Raw genomic sequence first — 19,837 nt, 5'->3', positions numbered from 1 at the left:
AGAAAAAGTTAAGTAACTACTGCATTACCCAAGTCATGTATTTTCAGTTCCATTCAGTTTATCCTCCGAGAGGTGACGCCAGGTTTTCCACAAAGTCCTGTCCCGCATGATGGTGCAGGGCTCGAAATACATTGAAAATTACCTGCACAAGACAAATTTTACCTGCACCCCTTTGAATTTAGGAAGTATGGATCATACTAAAATTGTTCAGGAACCATTGCTATTTCCTCTTTCATACTTTATAGGACCTGGTTGTAACAGTCAATGCAGCTAATAACAATCCATTACACCAGTCCTACATTACATTTATGTATAAAACCCAGTACATGGACCAGTGCAGGTTAGGTGCAGGTAGACATCAGGAATACCTGGCAGTGCACAGCTCCAATTTCACCTGCACTAACCTGCATATGCAGGTGGTATTTCGAGCCCTGTTGCGCAAAGCCTGTCGACCCAAAGTCCTGTATCCTCCAGAAGTAATCCCCTTAAAGTGATGTTGATGAAAGTGATGCTCCTCCAGTTTCCTTAGCAGGACTGCTCCAGCCATATCTTCATGTTGCATGTAATTATGTAATTAATTAGTCAGTTTGAAATGGAACCTGTCCATATCTAGCATTGACATGTGGAAAATATGGAAATTGGACAATATACAAAGGATGCAAAAGTGCTTTGTTTTTCATTTTTCCGAAGCTCTTAGTATTATCATCATGATCGTAATTGTATCAGGGGATTTGAGTAGTAAGATTTTTGGATGAAATTTGAAACTCCTTTTTTGCAATCCAGAGTTGAACACACCAATTTCTTCCTGAAAGTGTATACAACATTTTAATGTACCTCTGTGCATGTATCCTCTTCTTTTTGAAAGGTATATTGAACAGCACAATTCAGATGCATTAAGTAACATTTTGTAGTGAGTTTGACATTATTTTGGAATACAAAATGTCCCATCTTGTTGCTATGAACATTGTAATTAATAAAATTTAATGTCCTCTGCTTTTTTTTATTGAAGACCACTTAAGATTAAATTATAACTCAACTTACATTACCAGTAAATTATCTCACCCCCCTTTGCTCAATACTACAGCCCAACCTTAGATGTCAGTGTCATGTCAGTCCGACCATACCACATTTCCCAGGGGTAGGTCAGCTCACATTGCAGGCACACTTGTGCACAATATGATGCATTATAAACTGCAGATGCCCCAAATTTAGCGTCTATTTTGAGCCAGCGGTGGGACCTGACTCTGTGGGGAGGGCATGGTGTGCCTTCTGTGGTTAGGTTGGATTGTGGAGAGATAGATTCTGTGGCTCTGTCTGAGCTCTGGGGCAATGACAGAGTCTGTCACTCCTGGAGGAGTGGAGAAGAGAGAGGTGAGGGTTGATTTGGCTGTTGGCTGCGAGTTGCACAGATGGCAGTATTGTGTGTAGACTCTGCGTTGCTATCGTGTGTGATCATGTTGTGACAGAAAGACGAATCCACGTACATGTGCCTTGTTATAGATAAGAGAGCATGTGCTTGAAATATTTTTGGAACTTAGCTGTATGTCCAGGGACAAGGTAAACGATATGAGCAATCTCAGGTCATTGATATATTGGATTTCCTTAATGTATTGTTGTTAGTAGTCTCCGTTATTACACTTACAAATTGATATCACGTTACAGCAGCTATATTTATTATTTTTGTGTGTGTTAGAGGTGTGTTGCTGTGTCATTTCTCATTTATGATTAGCTGTTTTCTCAATAATTAGGTCTCCCACTACCTGTTTTTAGTTATCTTACAGATTACAATCAAAACTTAATGCCAGTGTGAGATTACAATAATGCCTTCATTGCGACGAGATTTTAGAACTCGAAGGTTTTGTTGTGTTAAACAAATTTAATTAGTATATCTTATATTTACAGCAGCATGAGACATTAAGTATGCCGATGTTATCGAGAAAGCAATAATGTTGTTTTGAGACTCAATTAACTTTACATAATCATGTGTAGCTCCAGTTGCCATGGTGATATTTATAAATACACATGATTTTGTTGTTTTATCTCCAGCCTGAGCTGTTGAACTTGAAGAAAGGCTGGCTGAATGTGCAAGGCTCCACAGAGAAGGTCAGTTCTTAGTTCTTGTTTTAGTTGTAACGCTGCCAAGAAGGTTGTCTTATAATGCCAGCTCTTCTTCACCCAAGTCAGTGTATTTTTAGCAGGGCTCTAGCCAGCGTCTGTTTTTTGATGGAAATTTGCTGCGTCTGACGGAAAAATTTTAAAACCAATCCGTCAACCTTGACGGACAAAAATCCTTGGTGGAAGCTACAGGCGGCTTGGGGACGCCGTCCACGGGCATAAAAGCCACACACTGTTTGTTTTGCTATTGTTATGATTGTTGACAATGTGTGTCGGCGCCCTTTCGCATACGATAATCTCATTAAAACCCATTTTTCAAGGTCTCAGTTCAGTCCTTCTAATTAATTTTCGCGGTTTTCGCGACGATTGTAATTGGCTGACTGAAAAAAATTTCGAGCTGGCTAAAGCCCTGATTTTTAGGGCTCCCTGTCGGACAGAATCTTCTCCAGGATTTCTCTATTTTTATAACAGTGCTCTATTTTCATACTTCTATTGAAATCACACTTTTATTAGATATATTTTACAAGTCTTCACACAAGTCAATATATTTTTAGAACCCCCAGTAAGTCAGTCTCCCAGACAGGCTCTTCTGTAGGCTTTCTCTATCTTAAAGTTTGTAACAGTGCTCTATTTTCACACTTCTAGTAAATTAAAATCACACTTCAGGGCTCGAAATACTGGGTGCATGTGTGCCCAGGTGCACCCAATTTTTTAAGCTGGGTGCACCAGTGCACCTAATCCCAAAAATGAATTTCGAGCCCTGCACTTCCATTAGATATATTTGACAAGTCTTCACACAAGTCAGTATATATTTAGAACCCCTGTAATTCAGTCCCCCAGACAGACTCTGGACTACAGGATTTCTCTATTTTTACACCCAGGTTTTATTTTCACACTTCTATGGAAATCACACTTCCACTGAATATCATTTACACAAAATGCATTTAGGTTCTCAGAAGATACACATCCACTCGTAGATGCCAGAGGCTGAGGTGGCGCTTAAGGGCCACACTGATTCAATTTATTGGTTCTAGGATTTTTATTGATATTAATAATATTATTGTAGACTGTAAACATGGAAGGATACTCAAAGTTAGTACACACATAACAGCTTGATAGTGCAGTTAACCTTGGCTTAACTTGTTTCCTATTGGACAGCCAAAATTTTCTTCAGATCGTTTGCGAATATAATAGGATATGAAAGACCAGTTTCTCCCTGACGAAAGATAGTGGATGCTATCTGAAACGTCTGGCCGTTTCTAAAACTGTTTCCTTCATCGACATAGTTTCATGGCAGGGATAAACAAGTCCACTAGCCCTATTGTCCAGGGCAAGTGAAAGTGCTGTTCGGGCAAGTGCATGTCCTACCCCACTTGTCCGATGGGGCAAGTAAGATTTTTCCATTGATTTTAGTGCAATTTTGATATACTTGTTACTGTTTATAGTCATGACATCAAGCAATTGTCTACAGAGAATTCCATTGCTGGAAGTGAAAATGCATATACTAACCGTGACATTTGAATTTTGGGCAAGTGAAAAATTCTTTCGGGCAAGTACATTTTTTTATGTGCTTGCCCGATAGGACAAGTGGATTTTAGAAAACTTGTTCAACCCTTCATGGATTGGCTGATCTCTTTTAAAGCCCCTGTTTGTATCTTGTGGTGTTGCTAAATGTTCACTATAAAATGTACTGAAACCAAAGAAATAGATTAGTTTGGCCTGCACAGAATATAGTCTACAGAAATAGCACAAGTTCATCCCTAAAGGCCAGAGGATCAGGTGGTCCTCTAAATAGCCTGTCTTTCTTATATAGCCGTCTCCTTATCTCGATAAGAAAAACACCTGGCTCCCAAATCCCAGCTGGAAAAGTAATGCTGCTGAGGTGGATGAACCCTTCTGTATAAAACAGACATTTCTCTAACAGGGCACAAAATTACCACCTGTTTACTAAAGATTGCACATTTTTCAGAGATTGCAGAAAAACAGTTTTATATAGAATGAAAACAACTTGCGATTTGACATTGAGGTAAAGTAAAAATATACAGGTTTGGTATCATGTAAATACGTGTCCAGAAACCCTAAGAAAGGTAGAAATAATGGGTTTTCTTCAAGCCTTTTGCAGGTGTCAAAAGTTCCATTCTTTTCTGTTTTGTAAAATAGTCAGCAAAAATTGTATTTGTTCATAGTCAAAAATCAAAAACACCTTTTCTATGTTCTATTTACATTTTGATTGTGTTTTTATTTGCGGTTAGTGTTTGCTTGATCTTTATGTTCATTACCTGACGTGTTGTGTTTTGTTTTCTTCAGGAGTGGACCAAGCACTGGTTTGTACTGTCTGGCCATGGTCTACACTACTACAAGGATGCCAAGGCAGAGGAGGTAGGGCTCTTTCTCCTCTTCTCTGCACTAACTTGTTTGTTTGAACCTTACAGGGCTCGAAATACTGAGTGCATGTGCACCCAAAATTGGAGCTGTGCACCCAATTATTTTCTGTGGGTGCACTGCACCCAAATATTTTCTTAGGTTTATGTATGTAAAGATATCGAGTTTACTAGCATACATCATATTCTTGACATCTAAGTGTTAGAAAGGCAATAAAAATGTCTGTCATGGGACTTGTTTAAGAATTTGATAGCTTGTAACTAAGTTTTGTTATTAGGTTTTTCTGACATTCTACTTTCATTAAAGTGGTGCACCCAAAATTTTTTTGGTGCACCCAATTTTTTTAAGCTGAGTGCACCAGTGCACCTAATCCCTAAAATGAATTTCGAGCCCTGACCTTTGTTTATTCATGAAAGCTCAAATCAGCCTGTAGGCCGCTTTTCATTGAGGTCATGAGGGAAGAGGTAAGGGTCGTGTATAACAGAGATACAGTTTACATCATTTAAAGTCCTAATGAATAAATAAAGTAAAAGTGAAGTCTTATATGTCTATATTATATACACAATTACTTCTAGCATATCATCACACATGCATGTGTCAACTATCTTTTTTAGTTTCAACAAAATGTTAGCTGTTGTAAGGACTTTAATTTTCTCTATTGTTTAACTGGTACTTTAATCTTCCTAGTCAAGAGTATACACTTAGTCTGATTTACACTGGATGACATTTCAGTATAAGGACCAGCTTTCTTTGACAGACTTTGGGTTATTTTATTGGTATTATTTTTAGAAGGTTATTTCATTTTTCATGTCTGAGTTATAATGTAAACGATATTTTGTAAGAAATTCCACATACACATGTATATCAGATTCTGTTTTTAAGAAATTATGTTTATTATAAATGTTTAACAGTAATTTATGTATCATTTTGTCGAAGCATCACATTTATGATTCATAGCTTATTGTCAGTCAGGATTGAGCTGATGAACATTTGCCCTTACCTGCTGCCCCCCTCCCCCTTCAGGCTGGGACATACGATGGTGCCATTGACCTTGACACGTGTTACGAGGTGTCGGAGAAAACTTCCCAGAGAAACTACGGCTTCCTCGTCAAGGTGAGTCCGCAGAGCTTTTCTTCTTTGATCCCCCGTATTTTATCTTACTTAATATTTTTAATTGAATTTTGCAGACAAATGATTGATTTGTTGATTGAGTGATTGATCAATTGATGATTAATTGATGTAATTATTATTGATAGATGTGCAAATCGTTAAGTGTAATATAAGCCAAGATCTATTTACAAGTTTCAATTCAGACTGGAGATCAGATCACAAAGGGCATTTTTGAAAGACCTTCCAGATTGAGCAGACTGTAACACCATAGGTAGCCCCATATTGATTGATTGATTGATTGACTGACTGACTGACTGATTGATTGATTGACTGACCTGTGTCCCACAGACCCACTCTGGTGTGTATAACCTGTCAGCGATGACCTTGGGAATCCGACGAAACTGGATTAAATGATTGATTGATGGAATGGTTATTGATTGATTGATTGATTGACATGTGTCCCACAGACCCACTCTGGTGTGTATAACCTGTCAGCGATGACCTTGGGAATCCGACGAAACTGGATTAAATGATTGATTGATTGCTTGATTGATGGAATGGTTATTGATTGATTGATTGATTGATTGATTGATTGACATGTGTCCCACAGACCCACTCAGTTGTGTACAAACTGGATTAAATGATTGATTGATTAATTGATTGCCCCACTCAGGTGTGTATAACCTGTCGGCGATGACCTCGGGAATCCGGCGGAACTGGATTAAATGATTGATTGATTGATTGATTGATTGACTGATTGATTGATTGATTGACATGTGTCCCACAGACCCACTCAGGTGTGTATAACCTGTCGGCGATGACCTCGGGAATCCGGCGGAACTGGATTAAATGATTGATTGATTGATTGATTGATTGACTGATTGATTGATTGATTGACATGTGTCCCACAGACCCACTCAGGAGTGTATAACCTGTCGGCGATGACCTCGGGAATCCGGAGGAACTGGGTTAAATGATTGATTGATTGATTGATGGAATGATTGATTGATTGATTGATTGACATGTGTCCCACAGACCCACTCAGGTGTGTATAACCTGTCGGCGATGACCTCGGGAATCCGGCGGAACTGGATTAAATGATTGATTGATTGATTGACTGATTGATTGACTGATTGACTGACATGTGTCCCACAGACCCACTCAGGTGTGTATAACCTGTCGGCGATGACCTCGGGAATCCGGCGGAACTGGATTAAATGATTGATTGATTGATTGATTGATTGACTGATTGATTGATTGATTGACATGTGTCCCACAGACCCACTCAGGTGTGTATAACCTGTCGGCGATGACCTCGGGAATCCGGCGGAACTGGATTAAATGATTGATTGATTGATTGATTGATTGATTGACTGATTGATTGATTGATTGACATGTGTCCCACAGACCCACTCAGGTGTGTATAACCTGTCGGCGATGACCTCGGGAATCCGGCGGAACTGGATTAAATGATTGATTGATTGATTGACTGATTGATTGACTGATTGACTGACATGTGTCCCACAGACCCACTCAGGTGTGTATAACCTGTCGGCGATGACCTCGGGAATCCGGCGGAACTGGATTAAATGATTGACTGATTGATTGACTGATTGATTGACTGATTGACTGACATGTGTCCCACAGACCCACTCAGGTGTGTATAACCTGTCGGCGATGACCTCGGGAATCCGGCGGAACTGGATTGAGGCGATACGAAAGGTCATGCCGGCCAGCCTGCGACCTCCGTCCCCCGACATCACCAAGGACGCCAAACCACCACCGCGCCGGGAGGAACAGGAGGTACGCACCCCTGCAGGGGATAATGGAACACTCCAAAAAATTACAGTCCTCTTTTCAATGAAAAATGTCACACAGACTTCATTATATAAAGAAAACTATATTATTAGTAAATTAAATGTTACCTTATTGGCCCCCAAAATAGGTCATTTTATTGAAAGTTCAGCAGCGAGATTGTAGTTTAATGAATCAAAGGAAATATAGCTTGCAGTGGCACCAGGATGCATGCTTTGCTGCAACTTCTTGCTTGTTTACATTCAGCAAAAGTTCTCAAGTGAGAAACCTGCATTAAAACATCATCCTGTAAGTTTTCATCCAGAAAATTCTAGTTTGTGTGGCATCCCTTCTGTATTATCAGTGATGTTTCCTATTTGCTGTAAGTAACAAAATGTATAATGATTATGTGATAATTGACAAGAGTTTCACCAATCTGAATCACAAAGATGGGTAAACAAATATGGGTAATCAGGACTGCTGCTTTGCCTCACCCTTGAACCTTGCCCTTTCACCTCTGACATCTGCTCTTGTTTTCCACTTCCAGCACAGAACAGCCTTTAGGCATTCAGTCATTCATATCTATTGCAAATATAGATGAACCCCCTAGAAATAGTGGTTAATCCTCCCTTAACCCTTTCAGTGTTAGGACCATTTAGACTAACCCATTTGAAAAGAGGGTTAAAAAAGACATCCTTTCAGAATTTGCAGCCTGTTTTATTAACTCCTTGACTTATCACTTTCAGTGGGTTTAGGGAATGACTGTCGCTTGGCTTCTAACAGAAAGAAACCTTTAAGTTTCAACTTAACATTTCCAATGCCACTCAAACACTTGCATGGCTTGGCTAATTTTTTCTTGAGGCCGGAAAGAAACACTTACTAGTAACTACTTGCTTACAGATTTTAACTAGCTGGTGCCTTGAATGTTATAACTTACACAGTTACAGAACCTGTAAAAGCTTGATCCATCTTGTCCCTTAATATATAAACCCAAGACATAATGATTACTAAACACTTATTGAACACTATTATACTTGTCAAATGAGCTAATGGCTAATGGCTCTGGGATAAGCCCAAACACCAATGAATGCATATTGCAAACATTCTATAAGGTGTGCCTAAACACCGTAAGCATGAAGACATCTTGAGTTGGGTTTGAGAAACTAACTCTTGCATGGGTTAGACATCACTAACGCCCCAAACCCAACATTCAACAAACTTTTTGTACAAGGTGTGCCATCAACGTCTTAAACATAAAAATGTCTTGTCTAACATCTTAAGGTGGTTTGAAGAAACTAACCCATTGCATGGCTTCGCTGTTTCTTGAACCTAAAAACTAAGATTACAAACTTTTAATGTATTACAAGGTGTGCCATAAGCTTCTTAAGCATGAAACGTCTTGCGGTGGGTTTAAGGAACTGACTGTTGCATGGCTCCGTGTCCCCAGATGACCCCGGGGCGCGAGGTGCCCAGACGGAGGGCCTTCCTCCCTGACACCGAGCAGATGCTATACGGGGATAAACCACAAGGGGGCGTTGATGCCAAGGTTGGACTGCCGTGCACTCGCTGTCTGTGGTCCTCCTTCTCTCGCGCTTCTTTTCTTCCCTCTATTCTCCTTGTACTTGCCACTCCAAGGTTTACTGATGGTTTGCTGTTTTTTTCTCTCTGTTCTGATTCTTCGGTCCTGTTTTTTTTCCAGATTGATTGATGTCCGTGTGGTTATGAACCCAGCTGTCCTGTTTCTCTGGTCACAGAAATGTTGCTTTTTCGTTTGTAACACTGGTCTCTTTGATATTCGTATTCCTGAAATCTTGAAGTTTTTCTGTTCCAGTTTGTGAACCCATACTGTTGATTTTTGTTGCTAAATCTCTTATTTTTAGTCTCCAAAAGTTTTTTAGTCTCCAAAACCCCCAGGTTTAGTTCTGGAGTTTTATTCTGGACCTCCCATATCTCAGTCATGCAAACCCAGATGGGCTGATATTGTAAGCTGTATGTAAAAATGATGTATGAAATATGTAGCAGCCATTAACAACTCACTGGGATCAATCTAAATTGATTAGGGGAACCTCACATAATGCTTGTACATGTTTTATGCAGTGGTGGCCACTTGTACAGGTTTGACTTTTGTTTTATCTTAAATTTTGTTCAGAGAAACCTTCTGCGCCAAAGAGACCAGTGTATTTTCCCCCATTTCTCCACACCAGTCCTCCCGACACACACATTGTCTGCTTGCTGCTGTGCCTCTCTGTGATTCCTGTTGTCACACAGATCTGTGATTAGGCTGTGCTATTTAATATGTAAAAGTGCTTATTAATAAGTTAATGCCATTGTACACGCCTATGCCAAACAGTACAGGACATTCAGAAATTTAGTAATCAAAATTAACGCTTGGGGCAACATGACACCCTAGGTTATTTGCTTCAGAATCTGCATATTGTTCAAATTTGCCTTACTGAAAGATACAATTCCCCTTGCATTAATTTGTATATTTTTGATATCACATGAGGCTCCCACTACTGTAAATAATCCAATGGTTAAGACATTAATAGCCGGTTCGTATGTGTAACTTCACAGAGCTTATCATCTCAGAAGTGAAACTCACGCTCAGATTGATCTGATGGTGTATGAAGTATAAGAGAACCACATACATTATTTTGTACTGTACAATAAAGCAGCAAGGTTACAGGTGAGCCAACAGAAGACACAAAACACACGCTGCAGAGTGATTATCACAGTTATTCCCTCGGTGTAGCCAGCCGCTATGTTCGTGCCAACCACACAATAGTCATGCATTATAAGTTTACACAATGTACACTTTGTACCATACAGCAAAACAGCGAAACAGCAAGGCTACAGGTGAACCAGCAAAAGACACAAAATCCACCCCGCAGAGTGTCATTGGTCTAAAATACCATTAAAGCAGCATTTCCCATTCAGTTCAAATAGACTACGTTCCCAACATTGACCATAACTTCAGTTGGAAACACTCGATAACTCAACGATTCCCTCTAATTTGTTTTAGGTTTTAAGTTTATCCCTAGGCCAAATGAAAAATAAGAAAAAGCATTCAATGGCTCTAGTGATATCAATTACTATCAGACTTTTTCCCTGTTGTTTCTTCCCCAGAAGTCGGGCTGGCAGCACCCGGGCCGGAAGCGTACGCGGGAGGAGCGTCCCAAGACCATGGACATCTCCGTGATCCGAGACCAGTACCGCCAGCGGAACCGAGACAGCGTGCACGAGCAGCGATCTTCTGACGACATGCTGAGGAGACCGTCCGCCAGCAAAACACCGCTGGTGACGGAACCACGCAGGTCAGTGTGACATCTGTATCTGTATCTGGATTTTGATCTATATAGCCAGTATAACCGCCCTTCGGCGTACCACACCAGCTTCGCAGGTACGTGGTGCGGCAGCAGCTGGTCATATTACACTGAAGGGCCCGTCACACCTAACTTTTGTGCATCTATCTGCAAGCGTTCTTTAAAACTATCCAGAGAAGATGCCCCTACTGTGCTTGGTGATAACAAATTCCAATCTACGATAGTTCTGGGAAAATAACATGTGCAGAACATTTTAGGTTTATCTCTATAGGCCAGATGAAATGTAAGAAAAAAGCAAGCAGTGCATGGCTCTGTTGATGTCATTAAAATACCCTGACAGTGGCATTTCTCATTCAGTTTAAATAGGCTACCAGATTTCTTGAATGAAGCTATCGTCAAACATTTAACAGAGATTGGGGGGGGGGGGGGGGGTTGACACAGGTTATCTAGCATCTGTCGTCGTGTGATGAAGCTCAATGTTTTCTCATTAAGCCGACTGAATGGTCATAAGACGTTGTGTGTGCCATAACTGGTAAGGCGTTCAGCTCGGAAGCTATAAGTCCTGAGTTCAGTACTCGCTGTGGCCTATGCCTTTACCTTCTGTCTGTACTGTGTATGTGGCACTGTTAATATACTGTCATGTAAGTTACTAACTTAAGTGCAGTGCAATATTGTTTTCATCTATCCAAAAGCAAATAGAAGAAAAAATGGTTACTGTAAATGCAGAAACTTTCGCGGTGGTTTAATGTTCGCGGTTTTCTCGGTGGCCGCTTCACCGCGAACTTAAAACCACCGTGAACATTTTCCATGGCAGTATAAGAGACTACAGTGCATGGTGCTATCGTAACTTAAAACCACAGCAAATAGTCCTTTTTCCTGCTAATTAAATCCCCGTGAACTGAAATACATTTACAGTATTTTCCCTCCCCACCCCAGGGTCGCCACCGGTCCCGTTCCCTCCGCCCAGCCGGTTGAACCGCCTGCGGAGCCGGATGGCAGGCAGCGAGAGGAGGCGGCAGCGAAGGAGGCGGTCCAGAGGCAGGAGGAGGAGAAGAAGAGGCTGGCGGAGATGGAGAGGCTGAAGGATGAGACGGAGAGACGACAGGCACAGACGGACAGCACGCTGGTGGAGCTGCTCGAAACAGAGGTACAGTAAATAAACGAACAAACAAACAAACAAACAGGCACGCTGGTTAATATACACTACAGTATATATTTTGTTACATGTTCTGTGATGTTTTACATTTGTATGTGTGAGTCAGAACACCAACAAGGCTGTGATGCTGACCAGTACGGATTGTTCCTGTGTTGTCAAGTGGAGTCCCTGAAAGCTCGGTAGGGGAAGACCCAACAGGACCTGGTGAACATTAAGCCTACCATGTTGATGCTAATGTTAACCTGTGTGCCGTATGTCTTGTGTCACCAGGTGGAGTCCCTGAAAGCCAGGCTGGAGAAGACACAGCAGGACCTGGTGAACATTAAGCCTACCATGTTGATGCTGATGTTGCATGTCTTGTGTCACCAGGTGGAGTCCCTGAAAGCCAGGCTGGAGAAGACACAGCAGGACCTGGTGAATGTTCACGAGGAGAATGTCGAGCTGAAGATGCAGCTGGCGGCAACCCGACGGGAACACCTGCAGTCCTACACGGAGATGGAGAGCGAACAGTCCACTTACCTGACACAGGTACGGTATCACATGTCTATTTCACTTACCTGACACAGGTACGGTATCAGATTTCACTTTCACTTACCTGACACAGGTACGGTATCAGATTTCACTTTCACTTACCTGACACAGGTACGGTATCAGATTTCACTTTCACTTACCTGACACAGGTACGGTATCAGATTTCACTTTCACTTACCTGACACAGGTACGGTATCAGATTTCACTTCCACTTACCTGACACAGGTACGGTATCAGATTTCACTTCCACTTACCTGACACAGGTACGGTATCAGATTTCACTTTCACTGACCTGACACAGGTACGGTATCAGATTTCACTTCCACTTACCTGACACAGGTACGGTATCAGATTTCACTTTCACTGACCTGACACAGGTACGGTATCAGATTTCACTTTCACTGACCTGATACAGGTACGGTATCAGATTTCACTTTCACTGACCTGACACAGGTACGGTATCAGATTTCACTTCCACTTACCTGACACAGGTACGGTATCAGATTTCACTTTCACTGACCTGACACAGGTACGGTATCAGATTTCACTTTCACTGACCTGACACAGGTACGGTATCAGATATCACATTCACTGACCTGACACAGGTACGGTATCAGATTTCACTTTCACTGACCTGACACAGGTACGGTATCAGATTTCACTTTCACTGACCTGACACAGGTACGGTATCAGATTTCACTTTCACTTACTTGACACAGGTACGGTATCAGATATCACTTTCACTGACCTGACACAGGTACGGTATCAGATATCACTTTCACTGACCTGACACAGGTACGGTATCAGATTTCACTTTCACTGACCTGACACAGGTACGGTATCAGATTTCACTTTCACTGACCTGACACAGGTACGGTATCAGATATCACTTTCACTGACCTGACACAGGTACGGTATCAGATATCACATTCACTTACCTGACACAGGTACGGTATCAGATTTCACTTTCACTTACCTGACACAGGTACGGTATCACGTGTCACTTTCACTTACCTGACACAGGTACGGTATCAGATTTCACTTTCACTGACCTGACACAGGTACGGTATCAGATTTCACTTCCACTGACCTGACGATACACGTACATACATCATCCTCTTACCTGACACAGGTACGGTTAACTATTCCCTGCACACATGCATCTCCCAATAATCGACTTACCTGACACAGGTAACTGTTCCCCAAATATCCCTGGAATACGCAAATATTATTCAATATTGTCTACTGAACAATTAACAAAAAGTTATCACGTAGCATTCAGAGCAAGCCGTGTTGATAGTGATGTTTGGCCACCAAAACAAATTATGAATCAAATAAGTTAATCTTTTTCACAGGCACTAAGTGCAAGAGACGACAGCAAAAAGTAGGCATACCTGACACAAGTACAATGTACGAAACTCACACAGTCCCCCAAAATACTCTGGGGATTTGTCTGGAGAACTGCTGACAATCCTGCATGTCATTTCTTGCCTTCTACACATGCTGAGCACTTTCTATGTTTTTTTTCTCTTAAATTGTAAGAAAATGATTTGGTGTTTGTGAAACATTTTGTGTTTTGATGATGTTTGAAACAGGTAAGTCTGCATGCTCATGTTTTGGTGTTGTGATTTTTGTGTTTGTGTCATTTGTTTGTTTTGGTGCTTATGTGTAGTGTGGTTGTGTGGTGTTGCTTTGTGTAGCCAGTGTGACTTTAGACTAAAGATGGACGTCACAAGAACCGAATCCCTCGGCTGTGAACAACCGTTGTGTGCTGCTTGCTCTGCATATTTGCATGAAATCTTACCTTGCTTCTGATCTGAATTCCTAAAAGTGTTTTTGCATGAAGTCCTGCTGTGCGTCCTTGTAGCTGATTACTGTGTTTGTGAGCCGTGCCTTTCTGTAAAGGTGTTTCAGCATGCCCAGTTGCCAGTTGCTCTTTGTGACGTTTGCGATGTGCAAAACAATTCTCCTATGCAATCTTGCCAAACGACTAAAAATTACAAGAGCCCATCGGTGCCTGCATTTTGGTTTTCCAAGCCTTGCCAGTCGAAACTCGTATAATGCAAGCTGACTCCACTTCTGACACTCGCATATGTAATCCGGCCCACAACTGCCGCTTGTACGCGAGCAAGGACTGTCCTCGGGGATCGAGCGATCTTTCGTTTGTCTCACCTTTCTCCGCATCTAGTAAACCTACCCGCATGTAGGGGACTCTGCAAGCTGCACTTTGACCTATGACCTGCCTCCAGCATGTAGCAAAATCCCACTGGATCCTCCTTCCTGAATATCGAAAAAATGCTTCACCCCTGTGGTGTCGCCAAAAAAATGCACACAAAATGTCATGGACAGAAAGAGATGGAGGAAACGTTGAATGTTTAGATTCCTTTATTTGAAAAGATGAAGAGACAGCATGAAGAAGTGACTAACGAAATATAGAATGGGCAGACTTGAAATGGAAAGGGTCTTCCAAGACCAAGAGGACTGGAAGAAAAAACGATGCTCCAACTGACAGGCCGTAAGGCGTACCATGAAAAGATGTAAAAGGTAGAAGGTAAGGTTGCTATGTTGGAATCAGAGAGAGGAAGAGTTCTGTAGGATGTACGGAAGAGTGTCGCCTCCTTCCTTGTTCTGTATGGAAGATGAAGATCTGGTCTGAAGATGCACTGACCCAACGTCTTCTTCCGTCTTCCTCACAGATCGAGGACATCAACCAGTCCTGGCACTACCTCCGCAACCTCAACACCGAGCTGCAGGCCCAACTGGAGGACCAAAAGTCCCGGGCCGACCTCACCAACATCCAGGTGCAGACACTCAAGAACCAGCTGACGGAAGCCAAGGAGACTTCCAGAAAGCAGGACGCGGAGATCCGCAGTCTCAAGACGAAGCTGGACATCTCGAACTCGGAGATCACCATCGGAGAGTCTGCCCTGAAGAAGGCGCAGAGTTACCTGGAGCTGGAGCGGGAGCGCAGCCTTGCGCAGGTGGAAGACATGAAAGGGAAAGTGAAGGCTCTTGAGGAGAAGCTGGTCCAGAGCGATGTGCAGCTTCAGAAGGTGCGGGAGGAGATGGCTGAGAAGATAAGACAGCTGCAGAACCTGAGCAAGGAGAAGGAGAAGGACTCTGAGAACAGCAGGCTGGTGGAGAGGCTGATGGGGAGGATCGAGGACCTCAAGGGTCGGCTGGACGAGTCGGGGAAGGAGCAACAGCAGAACGAGGAACGTCTTCAGCGCCGGATGGAGCGTCTTCAGAACAAGTACGAGGGCGAGAAGAAGTTTCTGGAGGAGACCGTGAAGGATACAGAGGAGAGGCTGAAGGAGACGGAGGAGAAACTGAAGGTGCAGATGGAGAGGGTCCAGCGGGACAAGCAGAGGGACGAGGAGGAGATCACCGAGCAGGTGCACAGTCTCGAGCGACGTCTTAAAGATGCTGACGTGATGATCAAGCAGCGCTCGGAGCAGCTGCAGATGGAGCGGTCGGGGAAGGGTCCGCTGGTGTCGAAGGTGAACAGCCTGACCTCGCGGGTGGAGGAGCAGGATCGGGAGATCCAGGCCCTGCGATCCCGGCTGCAGCAGGACCAGAAGAGGAGCGGGATGCAGACACAGCTGGAGGACACCGTCCGAGAACTGCAGGCATCGCAGCAGAGGGTGCAGGAGTTAGAGAGCGAGCTGACAGAAAGGGCCGAGACCATCCAACGACTCGAGAACGGTGGGTCCGTCCCTCCTACAGACTCGAACCAGCTTCTTAAGGAGAACTCTGACCTGAAAGAGAAGCAGGACAGCACCTTGAAGAGGATGAAGCATCTCCAGGTGCAGCTGAACGACATGCACGACCGGTTCGATGCCCTGGAGCTGCAGAACATGCAGCTGCAGGAGGAGCTCAGGACCTCCGAGGAGAGCGGCAAGCAGGAGATGGACCTCATGGCCGGCAAGGTCACCGACCTCTCAGAGAAACTCAACGCTGCCGAGAAGAAGCTGAGAGAATCCAGTCAGAAGTCAGCCAGAAAAGCTACAGATGCAGCCGTGCCAAAGGATCTTGATGAGAAGCTGAAAGACATTGAGGAAAAGCTGTCAGACGGGCAGAAGGCGCTGGAATCTCAGGACAGGCTGGTGGGCCAGCTGACGGCTCAGATGACATCGGTGGAGGAGAAGGTGCTGGTTGCCGTGGGAACGGAAGCTGGGGATGGCGAGGAGGCAGAAGGATGGGGGTCTGGTACGGAGGCTGACACTGCAGAGAAGAGGCAGGGCGCAAAGAAAAAGACGGGCCGTTCCATCGATGCCGACAACCCCAGCTCCTCAGACTCGGAAGTAGGGGAGGCAGCTTCTTCCAAGGAAGGCAAGCTCCTCGGCCGCATCAGGAATCTTGAGAAGGTTCTCAAGGAGAAGGATGTGAAGCTGAAGGAAGTGACGGCAAAGCTGGTGGACCAGACGACCAAGGAGATCGGCAGCCGGAAGGACCACCACGCCAAGCTGCTGCAGTCGGAGAGCAAGGCGAAGGAGATCGAAAAGAGCAGCGCTGCCAAGATACAGGACCTGACCAAGGAACTAGAGAGGGAGAAAAGGAACCAGACCAAAGCACTGGAGGGTGTGGTTGAGAAGTACAATGACGTGCAGCAGAGAATCGCCTACAGTTGGTCACTCTTAGACGACGGGCGAGACAAACTCTTTGCAGTTCTCAAAATAGCTTCAAAAGACGCCGGAATCAAAAGGCGGCTGTCAGAAGTGGAGTCCAAAATGTGCGAGACACTGGCAAGGCTGAAAGTCGCCGAGAACATGTGCCAAACGCAGAACGAAAAGGTGCTACAGGGCGTTGGGCCAGTTCCCAAACCCGACGCACCAACGGGGCTATCCCTCTCCCAGTGGGTCGCAGGCGTTCTGACTGACTCTGACCAAACTCTCTTACCACAGGAGCAGGGTCGGGACCAGGGAGACGCCTTAGCCCTGCAGGCCGCCATCCTTACAGAAATGGCCAAATCCCTGGAGGAGACTCCTCAAGGAAGAGTGCCAAGTGGGAAGGAGCTACAGCTGAAGGAGTTCGAAGACGTCTTGGCGAGGATAAGACACCTTGAGGCAGTTCTTAAGAATGAGGAGGTGCCAAGTGAAAGTTTTTCCGCCTTGTCGGGAAGAGCCGCGGTAACTCAGGTAGACGTACCCACAGTGTTAGACCATGTCCTGCAGGATTGCAGTTACGCCCCAGAAGACCTGCAGAAGTACAACGAAGCCAAGCTGCAGTGTCAGGCCCAAACTGCTGAGCTCCTGACGGAGTTGTCTCGGCATGACAGGTTCGCGGAGCTGGACCTTTTCAACCTGGTGAAGTCCGTAGCCGCAGGGACTGTCAAAAGATACTCCGTAGAGACCTTATCAGCCTCCAGACTTAAGAAGCAACCCGTCTCTGAGAAGGACGTCGCACATCGGCTGCAGGCAGCCAAGTCTGACGCGCGACACGGTCAGCAGCAGCTTTCTGAACTGCTGGAAACCTACCAGGGCAGCCGGGTGTCGGCCATCGCAGCAGCCATGGCCAGGGACGTCCTACAATGTGCAAACACGACGGTAGCGAACGCGCCGCCCGTAACGGTCTCTCTCGTAGGTTCGGCAGCATCACAGGACATGGATGCCAGAATCCAGCAGGAGGTCGCGACCTTGGAGACCAAGAGAGCGGCCGCGAAGGTTCTCGGCCGGGAAACCATCTGGTCAGACGTCTTCCTCAACCTCCAACAGGGGTGCGACGCCCACTTGAGAAAGCTCCACTTAGAGAAGCAGTCGAGTCTCTACAGATTCCGTTCCCACGCCGACTGGTTGGAAGAGAAATACTCTGCCGTACAGAAAACTCTACAGGAGGACGTGAGGGTGATTTCCGAGAAACTCAAGCAGGCATTCGATGCGGCGCTGGACAGAAGACCGTCAGAGGTAGACGCGTCGGGAGAAGTGTACAGTCTCCGGTCGGTGTCGCAGTTTGCGGACGTGGTGTGCAATTGGGCGGTGGTGAAGGCAATGTCAGACCACCTCGGGAAGAGGGAACCGGGAGCGGCCAAACCGCAGCAAGCCGATTCCAGCCTCAGACCGAGCAAACTCTCCGGCTACCTGCTGGAGAGAGCACGCGACATGGCTGCGAGCGCCAAGGATGCGCGGAAACAGAACCTCACGGGCGCTCCGACGACGGAACAGCATAGACACGTTACCATGACGATTCAGTGGGCCGTTCACCAGGCGGAGAGTGAATACCTGTCGATGTACCTGCGTATGGAACAGGAGCGACAGGTGTCGGCGTTCCAACAGGTGATCTATTAACACCTGATCTGCTCTATCTTAGATTTTGAATGTTTAAAAAAATTCACACTTAGTTTAAATCGTTGCGTTTAGAAATATTTGCATTAGTGCATGTTTCAAGATGTAATTTTTTGTAAATTTAAATTACTACTCTAATTATAATTACTGTTCATCCAAAATTTGATAGGTTGATATTCTCCATACATTCTGCTACTTATTTTAGTCTAATGTTTTCTATTTTATCTTTTAACCCAAATTTAATGACCACAATTTTATGTAAAAGCACTCCTGGTCCCAGTCATCCCTAATGCAACTTCATTTGTCATCATTACCTTTAATTATGTTTACCTGTGAATTGTATTACAAATCAACAAACAATTATAAAAAAATGAGCAACATTTCCGCAGGTGTTCCAGGACGTGCGGACCTCCCCGTCGGCGCGTACGTTGGAGAGCCTCGCGATCGAACACTCGCGGAACATCATCGACACGCGGGAGAAGTACGAGAGCCTGCTGCAGAGGGAGCGCCAGGAGAGCACCAATCAGATCGCAGGGATGCAGGAGGAGCTGGAGACCCTGCGACAGGTAGGCATGGGCTGGACCACTTTTGTGTCAGGGTAACAGTCTCATCCAAAGCTCCGTTCAATAGTCGAAGCACAGGGGAAATGCAGGAGAAACACAGCATGCAGAAGAGGAGATATCTCCTGCGTTTATCATGCCCTTTTCTCCCGTCCGAGTTATCGACAATTAGAGACTGTAATTCCTATGCGTTCCTCGATCTTGTGATTCCTGGTAATCAGTCTCACTCTATAGAAGGTGAGATGGGCAGAGGTAATGGACAACAGGCTCCTATAACTTTTGTGTCAGGGCTGTTATAGGCAAAATTACCTGTTCTCTCACGCTACATGCCGAATTGAATGACAGGCAGAGAAGGAGTGGGCTTGGTAGAAGTTTTAATGGTGTTCTCAAACATTGGAAGCCACCCTTGGATGAAACAGTAAAGCAATTATGAAGAATTGCTGACTTGACGAACACTGCCTGTACTGAGCATGGCTGACCTCCATGCAGTGGAGGCTTCTGATTTGAGTCACGTGAGGTCAGAGTTCGAGGCTGCTAATTAACTAACTTGGTCTGCGCTCAAATGCTTCCGAGGGTTTTGACGGT

At 44.5% G+C, this 19,837-nt stretch overlaps 1 protein-coding gene across 1 annotated transcript in view; it reads left to right on the top strand.

Annotated features, from left to right (window-relative positions):
- LOC118428472 (centrosome-associated protein CEP250-like) overlaps window positions 1-19,837 on the top strand; it is a 104,615-nt gene that overhangs the window by 70,765 nt on the left and 14,013 nt on the right. Inside the window, exons 8-17 of the mRNA XM_035838555.1 lie at window positions 2,047-2,103; window positions 4,423-4,494; window positions 5,521-5,610; window positions 7,255-7,410; window positions 8,849-8,947; window positions 10,528-10,715; window positions 11,661-11,871; window positions 12,250-12,408; window positions 15,108-18,683; window positions 19,082-19,258. Of these exons, the coding sequence (XP_035694448.1) occupies window positions 2,047-2,103; window positions 4,423-4,494; window positions 5,521-5,610; window positions 7,255-7,410; window positions 8,849-8,947; window positions 10,528-10,715; window positions 11,661-11,871; window positions 12,250-12,408; window positions 15,108-18,683; window positions 19,082-19,258 (4,785 nt within the window). The remainder of the gene's footprint in view (window positions 1-2,046; window positions 2,104-4,422; window positions 4,495-5,520; window positions 5,611-7,254; window positions 7,411-8,848; window positions 8,948-10,527; window positions 10,716-11,660; window positions 11,872-12,249; window positions 12,409-15,107; window positions 18,684-19,081; window positions 19,259-19,837) is intronic.

Source organism: Branchiostoma floridae, chromosome 13 (genome assembly GCF_000003815.2).
Source record: "Branchiostoma floridae strain S238N-H82 chromosome 13, Bfl_VNyyK, whole genome shotgun sequence".
Taxonomy (NCBI): domain Eukaryota; kingdom Metazoa; phylum Chordata; class Leptocardii; order Amphioxiformes; family Branchiostomatidae; genus Branchiostoma; species Branchiostoma floridae.
This window is presented reverse-complemented; position numbering and strand designations above follow the sequence as displayed.